The 8,350-nt window shown below is 50.4% G+C and overlaps 1 protein-coding gene across 1 annotated transcript in view; it reads right to left on the reverse strand.

The window, feature by feature from the left end:
* The window catches only part of IGF2R (insulin-like growth factor 2 receptor), a 124,658-nt gene that overhangs the window by 22,674 nt on the left and 93,634 nt on the right, over positions 1-8,350 (reverse strand). The window contains exons 33-38 of the mRNA XM_011975972.1: positions 7,373-7,499; positions 6,529-6,648; positions 5,943-6,199; positions 5,440-5,658; positions 3,415-3,564; positions 1,181-1,342 (exon numbers count right to left, since the gene is read on the reverse strand). Of these exons, the coding sequence (XP_011831362.1) occupies positions 1,181-1,342; positions 3,415-3,564; positions 5,440-5,658; positions 5,943-6,199; positions 6,529-6,648; positions 7,373-7,499 (1,035 nt within the window). The remainder of the gene's footprint in view (positions 1-1,180; positions 1,343-3,414; positions 3,565-5,439; positions 5,659-5,942; positions 6,200-6,528; positions 6,649-7,372; positions 7,500-8,350) is intronic.

The following is an 8,350-nucleotide window of genomic DNA, read 5'->3' on the forward strand; positions in this document are numbered from 1 at the left end:
GGTGGCAGCACCCAGGTCTCAAGGTGAAGAGAGAACCATTACTGCAGCTGGTGCCAGAGGCAGGTTCACGCAGAAGAGCAGAGACTCCTCTGTGTGCATCAGAGCCACGCAATAGCCTTGGCCCTCGGTTTTCCCTGGGAGGCCTCCCCCGACCCCTAGGCCCAGCTTGCTTGCTCCTCCTGCTTCCTGCCGGGGACCTCGGCCACCCCCTCAGCCAGCCACTGCTCTGGCTGTCGTCTCGTCACAGCCCAGTGGGAAGGGACCCAGCGGGGAGCCTCAGGCTCACCCCACCTCCCTCACCTGTGTAATAAGGCGTCGTGCAGGCCAAGTGAGTGAATGAGCAGAGCCGACACTGCACGCTGAAGCGTGGACCTGACTCTCCTGGCCCACCCAGCGCCCAGAAGGCTCACACCTGCTGCAAACCTGTCGGGAGGACCTGTACCTAGGCAGAGGGCTCCATCACAGGAGCCAGGGTGTTGGCACCTGGGCCCAAAACTCCAAGCTCATCACTCACCAGCTGCTATGCCACAGCAGGTGCTGGGGTTCCATACCCCAGTCCAGGCACTGGCATGGTAACGCCTAGATATCGAGGCTTAGGGAGCTAGGGGCCCCCAGGCACCAGCGACTATGACACCACCTCAGTAAGACCAACAGCCCACGGACCTAGCATAGGCCGCTCTGGGATGGCATGGAGGCACATGCCCAAGTGCCTCTCAATTCCAAGGCACCTCCTACCTCCCTCCACCCACAGCTGCCACAATCAGCAAACAACTGCCTTGATCATCTTTAGCCAGGTTGGAAGAATTAAATCCCCGTAGATTTCAGCCACCCGAGAGCTGGCCCTGCCCCCGTGGATACCTTACATTCCTGTCTCCAGGCTGCCCCACCTGCTCTCTGTCTGATACAAAGGGTCTCACTACCCACCTCATGAGGTTACCTGATCCTCAAAAAGCCTTAAGTGCAGAGTCATGAGGTACCACGCAAGTGTCAGCTGTGCTGAGTTGGCCACACAATCCAGGAACCTTCCTGAGACCTGGCATGCCCTACGAGAGCCCCCAGATGCTGCCCAGTGGCCACACACACCCTCTCAGCTCACAGCTACCACATTATCCAAAACACTCCGGGCAGCCTCACAGCAGCTGGTATACCTGCGCCAGCACGCCCAGGGTGAACACATTACCTTAAAGGTGCTCGTGGAGAGGCTGGACAAGTTGAAGCTGTAGAGGAGCTGCTCATCCGTCAGGGCACAGCCCTCCGTCCTCACTTCATCAGGACAGACGACCGGAGTCTCCCATTCGAACACAAAGTCGCACTCGCTGGTCCTTAACAGCTTAGGCGTTCCCTATCGCCAGGAAGAGCACGGGTCTTAAAAACCCCATGGCACAGGGATAGATAGCAGTGACACACCACGCCCCTACAGGGGCTGCGCGTAACCCATAGCGGCCTCTCAGAGAGAAGGGACGCTGGACAACAGCAGCTGAAAGACCCAATGCCATCTTCAAGGCACAGACATCACCTCGCCCCTGCCCCCCACATATCCCGGGAGCTCCCTGGCTGAATCCAGGTCTCATCTCCTACTTAAGAGAGGAAGCCTCAACGTTCTCTGCTACAGGTTCAAAGGAAGAAAGGGGGAGGACTTAAATGTCACGAGAGAGGTCTGTGAAACTGACGCTCTGCCTCGCAAGTGGTCCAATCCACTGCCTCTACGCACGGGAGACATTTCTTCAAGGGGCAAGATGCCATGTGGCCAGATACTCCATAGGCCAAGTATTCTTGAATCACTTTATTTATTCCCTCCCTCATTCGACAGCAACAAAAAAAAAGATGAGGCAGCTCTCAGGAATTCCATTTGTAATTAATGTTAAGCATCTTTTTCCCTATGATTCAGCGGCAAAAGTACTTCCATTGAAAATGAAAACTGCTGGGGAGGAAAAATCTTCTAAAAATCTTTCTGGGACACCAGAAGACACATTCAGCATAAGATGCCTCATTTCTAAAATCAAGTAAACACTAATCACTCTCAATGTGCGGCTGCTGAGAATTAACTAAAATCACATTAGCTAATTTGATTTGTCAAGTTGGCAGCAGTGTCAAAGCAAGGCATAGTTCCACACTCTTTAGCTGGTGGTGTGAGATAACAGAGCATCACTCATGATGAGGTGGGTCTTAGAAGTGAAGACTGTCCTTTAAAGAATGAAGAACTTAAAGCCCCCCTCAAGGCAAAGTCCACGTTGCCCCATGCTGTGTGCATCTACAGAGGCATACAGACACCCCTATATAAATATGCAGATACACTTATAAACAGATGAAATGAGTGGACTGAATACAGTTCTGCCTTTCCTTACTAACTAGGACTGTCATTACACTCTAAGATTCATGAACAGGGACACATCCAAGGGCTCTGAGGTGTTCTGAGCCCCTATGGAATAGACCCAAACAGCAGGACTGTTTTCTTCTCCTTCTCAAATACTGTCTCTCCTACTGGCCAGACGGCTGCCAGGTCACTTTCTGTCACTGTCAGCACACCCATGTCTAACAGTCCCTTTACAAACCTGCTCCAGGCCCAAATATCATTAGGATATCTTTATCAGAATTACAAGACACCCAACAGATCCTAATCCATCAACTGAACTCCTAGGGGTCATATGAGCCTTGGAATCCATCATCTTTATTAGGATTTTAAGAGGCAATTCTCAAACCCCCAGAGCCTGTGATCAAGCATATTAATACTTCTGTAGCTAGACGTATCAATATCCACATTAGGTGGGACAAACCCACACCACGAATAGCCTCAGTCCATTCATGTCAAAGGAGCCCCAAGTTTTCAGAGCTTCACAGATTTCAGAAGCGCAGATGAGAGGCTGCGGCGCTCTGTTCCTGGGGCAAAGGGCTGTTCCCCTGTGCAACTCATTATAATGGAAGCTGGTATTCTTTTTTTAATGCACATAAAATGGAAGTCAATACCTCCTTATAAGTAAAAGGTGCCACTTTGTTGTAGTTATTCTAATTCCAGGGGTCTTTTGTTACTTGTGAACTTCTGGGCTATGTCCTGAAAGACTACAGCTGCCCAAATGTCTTTCTGACTTCCCAGTTAGAATAACATCAGTAATTGTTAAAATAAAAACAAAAGTTATGACACTTTTATGCATCAGCAGTCAAAGCTGAATGTCATTTCTATACTTGTGTTCTATGTTTTTAAATTACAGCAAGCTTCCATATGCTATTAACTGTGGGGAGCTCACTCAGCCTTCAATTAGTGGTTTAAATTATTCAGACACACTACTAGCGTACCTTCTTATCCAAGGCAGTCATTTTGAATAAGAGTATCCTTGGACCTGATATGCACTTTCTGGTTGTCTAGCCTTGGCTCACTAATCCAGTTAAGCATCTAGATCATCACAGGCCCACACTTACCATGCTCACGCCTCTCTTACAGTGAAATGCGATGAGCGAGGTGTAGTTGAAATGCTTGTCCGCTAAGCAAGGAGTACTGCTTTCAAAATTCAAGTAAATCTCATTCGCTACCGGATTGAGTATTGGTGGTCCTGCGACCCGGCCGATATCCTAAACAAAGAGCAAGGGCAAAGAGTATTTTAGGAAATTAGCCCTTCCCTAGGAGAGTGGAATTAAGAACTGATACAGAATTGCAAAAACCAGGCCTCACAGGTTCTGAGAATGAGCAGCATCTAAAGAAGCTGGGTTTATAGCAACTCCAGTTAGAAGGCTTGACAGATGCTACGTAACCTCCTTATGTCAGTGGTTATCGTTTTGATTCTAAGGTTAGTTCTAAGGTTGGTTCTATTGATAGGTATCTTCAATTTTCAAAGATCCTAAGCAACAGGAATCTCTCTCTCCAGTCACGTCAAGGATACTACAGAGTCCTCCCATCACCTGCTGAGGGAAGGTCGGAACCTGAAAAACCTCCAAGGATGCTACACAGTCCTCCCATCGCCTGACAGGGGAAGGCCAGAACCTCCATGCTGACCTGCCACCCTCACTGCCCAGTGCTGCTCTGGGACTGCCCACTGACGTGGCCCAGCAGTACCCACTGGCCATGCCCTTGGGAGAGAGGACAGGTGGTGTTCACTGTTCATTTTCATTGCTTAGCACAGCACCTGGCAACACAGTGGCTGCCCAACAGATATTTTCGAGTGAATAAGCAAATAAACGAAAGACCAGTCTGAGTATTATGAGAAAAAAAGCCTTTTTTTATTTTTAAAAAGTAAATAAAGGCGAATGGCCAGGAATGGTGGATGTGATGAATGTGTGTATCCGTGCGCGTGTGCGCACGTGGGTGTGTGTGTAAGCAGCCTCCCCATGATTTTGTTCTCAGCTACAATGCTCTTCATTCACCACTGTGGGGCATGTTCAGACCACGTGGTACCACACCTTCTCCAGTCAAAGAACTTTCTACACCTTTTAACATTTGACAGCCGGTGGCCAGGCAGATCGGACCCCTGAGGAAATGATTCCCGATCGAGGATCCCCGGTCTGCGCTGTGAGAAAGGATACTGCCAAAGAGCTTCCTGGGGAGACTCAGCTTGTCCAGGCCTCTGTCTCACACAGAGCTGGAGCTGTGCTAATTCACACTGTAGCCGATCTCCTTACTCACTCCTGACATCTCCCCATATCACTGCCACATATAATGTCCATCTTTTAAAGGGCATCCAGATATTTTACAATATATTTTACATCCTTAAAGCATAATAGATGATACAGATAGAAATACAGATGACTTGTGAGACACATTCCAGTATTAAAACATACCAAGGATTTGACAAAATATGAATATAACTCACGGAGACAATTTTTAAAGATCCAAATTTCCATTAAAACATGCTAGCAAACCGGGCACTGTGGCTCATGCCTGTAATCCCAGCACTTTAGGAGGATCACTGAAGGCCAGGAGCCTGAGGCCAGCCTCGCTGGGCGACATAGCAATACTCCCATCTCTACAAAATAATTTTTTAATGCATAAAACCAAAGCTTTCAAGGCAAAATATTTAGCTATTAGCAAACGTACTCTTGCCCTTAATTATTAACTCCTCGCCAAAGAAACTGTTTGCATTTCACACACGTTTTAACTGCAGAAGACAAGGCATTTCATACAAAGAAACCAGGCTAGGCCAATGTGCTTTCCTGTCACTTTACCTAAAAACTTCTTGATTTGGGTCAACCCTGAGGCTCATGACAGGCAGAGTCCCTACACACATATTCATGTTATCTCCCATGCTCAACGACTGGCTACCATCGTCAGCTGATAGTTCAACGTGCAAACGTTTAATCTTCCTGTAGTGGACCCAGAACACACATAGTTCCACTTACTTTCTCCATTTTTTTATGCTTGAGCAACTCTCCACTTAAGGCAAGAAACAATGCAAAGGTTATCACTAAAACTCTTGCAAAAATTATCTCCACCCTTGGATTTGTCGTACTTACTATGGGGGGACCATCAATAGGAACTTTGCACACAGCGGCTCCAGCAGGACAAGGCACTCCGTGCATGGGATTTAGTGGCTGACAAATATTGATGTAGAAATCAGGGTTGGTATCGGAGGCGTCATCCTCACTCTCATCATAAGCCTCATAACCACCCGTGCGATGAATGAGAGGAGACAAGTCAACAATAGAGCTTCCATTCCTCACGGAACATTCCGTCTGTTAAGTAGGAAAGACTGCTTTGAGTCTACAAAAAAATTTTCCTAATCACCACTAGGTCACCCATACGAATTTAAAAGCTGAATAACAACGACAAAAAAAGAAAGGTGTCAAAATGCTTCATTACATAGCACTGGGCACTTCCAGTCAACTTTATTACTGGGGCGATCAGGAGTGCACAGGTCAGCTGAGCATCTATTAGTGGGCAAATGAAGCTCATGAAAGGGCCCGGGTGCAGCTGGGCACTGGACATGCACTTCTCCCGTGCCCATTTGAAAACTCACCGCTTGCTCACAGGCCAGTGGCGTGTGCCAGGAGAAGAAGAGAGTGCACGTCTGCTTGTCCAGGGAGATAAGCATGGGCCTATTGGTTGGCCCGGCCTCAGGCCTGCACACGAAACTGATCACGCTCTTATAGGTCAGGCCGGATTTGGAGGGACAAGGGGACCCGTCCTTGTACACCAGCTGCAGGACCTGGTCCACGTATCTCAGCCTCTTGCTGGCCTTGCCCACGCTGATCCTGGTCTGTCCAAAGCAGGCCCCTGCACCACAAAGGAAAGGCAGAGAAAATACAATCACAGACTCAATGGCCAATTTTCTGATGAGAACTTTCTGCAAATCAGGACCATCAATTTCATAGCCAGCACGTGTAACTTCAAGTGTCCAATCTGGCTTTAACCATTGTTTTACATTGAATGTTCATTCCGTCACACGGCCATGTGTCCCCCACATGGGCTGACTGCTGCAGGAGACGGAAGTGTCTCAGCTTCCTGGCTCTGCTCATCCTTTTTGCCGTCGGCATGCAAAGAGGCCGAGGACAACCCCGGAGGACAGGAGAGTCAGACAGCACACGAGAGAACACAGCACTCACCCACGCCAGGAGGGCAGTTTTCATTCTCCCCACAGATGCTCATGTAGACCAGCCCCTTCTCGCTGTAAGCAGCTGTGAATCCCGCCCTTCCACTTAAGGAGGTCAGATCAAACAGGTGTCCTGAAGGGTGGAAGAAGATGGGGACACAGTGACTTCAGGGAGCTTAGATTTGGGAGGCTCATCATTGGCGAGCTCATGTGCAGATTATGCCAGCACTGGGACTTCTGACTTCTCACCACGACCCCTGTCCTAAATCCTCCCCCAACAGCCAGGCTGTATCATGAGACTGTCAGTCCCGTGATCCATGAGATGCCCCATCTTCAGCTGAAAAGATCGTGGCTCACAGCACCCTCTGCTGGGCCATACCACAGCAGCCACTAAGATTCCCGTGGGCATGGGGAGAGGCTGCCAGCGCACCTCTTGCTGCCAATGGACTGTGCCTGTGCCTTTCTGGGTGCCCAGCACAAGGGCAGGTGGGAGACTCCCGGCAATCCACTACGCTGACGCTGAAAGGCAGCCAGGGGCCAGCTCTAGCCTGCCCTGGTGAGCCTAGAGCTGCTGGGCTGACACAGTCAGTACCCCCAGCCAGGAACACCTCTCACACCAGGAGAGCGACAGGGGAGATGGATTCTCTGAGGGAACATTCTCTCCTCCACTGAAGGAGAGCCAGGAGAACACACAGCGGCCCATCCAGAGAAAGGCCAAACACACCTACACACCACGACACCTCTGCCCAGGGCGCCTGCTGCCCACAGCTTCTCCTTAGGTCTCTCCCCTGATGAGCTGGGTTTGGTGAGGGCACCGTCTCTCACCTGCGCTGGGGTTAGCGACTGGCACCTCTCACCTGTGCTTGGGTTGGTGACCTGGCAGTCGTCATGCTCGTTGTTCTGCACAGGACAGGCTGTGGCCGTGGGCCAGGCGAAGGTGTACTCACAGTCCTCCACCGCGCTGATGAACATGGGCCTGGAGTTCTACAACAAAGCACAGACAGGTCCTGAAGGGATCACGCAAAAATTGCACGTCTATCATGATTTCAACTTACAAGTGGAAGTTTCTCTGAAAAACTCCACAGCATGTGACATTTCTGTCTCCACGTGCCTGTGGGATGAGGCGCAGACTGGGAAAAGCAAAGGGTCAGAATGTGTCCTGAGCTGCCATCATGGGCTTCCCCTGCAGGTAAGTGAAACACCCATAGGCAACAACCCACTTAGGGGACCAGGAAGGTCCCTCAGGCTGAGGAACAGGACAGGGGTTGGGGACAGGCGTGCAAAGAATGCTGGAAGGGCTACCAGGAGACACAAATGTGGCAATCACTGATAAAATTCTAAAAACCAAATCAGGTAAAATCCATTATCACACTTAAAACAAAAAGATCCACCAAGAGAACTAGCCGATTCTACGCATCCTCCCACTGGCCCCAGACAAGGCTTACGCTGCTCATCCCAAAATACTTCATGTCCACCACAGAGCTGGCCTGATGAGTTCAGCAGCACCTTCCTTCCCAGGTAAACCCCATGATTCCTGCTGGGCACCCTGATAAGCCACACTGCAGTCCAGCCTCCCAGGCCCTGGCACAGGGGCCTCCACACACCCTTCACCCTTCCCTCCCAGCCACCTGGATCCTGGGCACAGGGGCCCCCACATACCACCCTCATCCTTCCCTCCCAGCCTCCTGGATCCTGGGCACGGGGGCCCCCACACACCCCCCACCCTTCCCACCCAGTCTCCTGGATCCTGGGCACAGGGGCCCCCACACACTCCCAACCCTTCCCTCCCAGCCTCCTGGGCCCTGGGCACAGGGCCCCCACACACCCCCCACCCT

The sequence above is a fragment of the Mandrillus leucophaeus genome, unplaced genomic scaffold (genome assembly GCF_000951045.1).
Source record: "Mandrillus leucophaeus isolate KB7577 unplaced genomic scaffold, Mleu.le_1.0 Scaffold160, whole genome shotgun sequence".
Lineage (NCBI taxonomy): Eukaryota > Metazoa > Chordata > Mammalia > Primates > Cercopithecidae > Mandrillus > Mandrillus leucophaeus.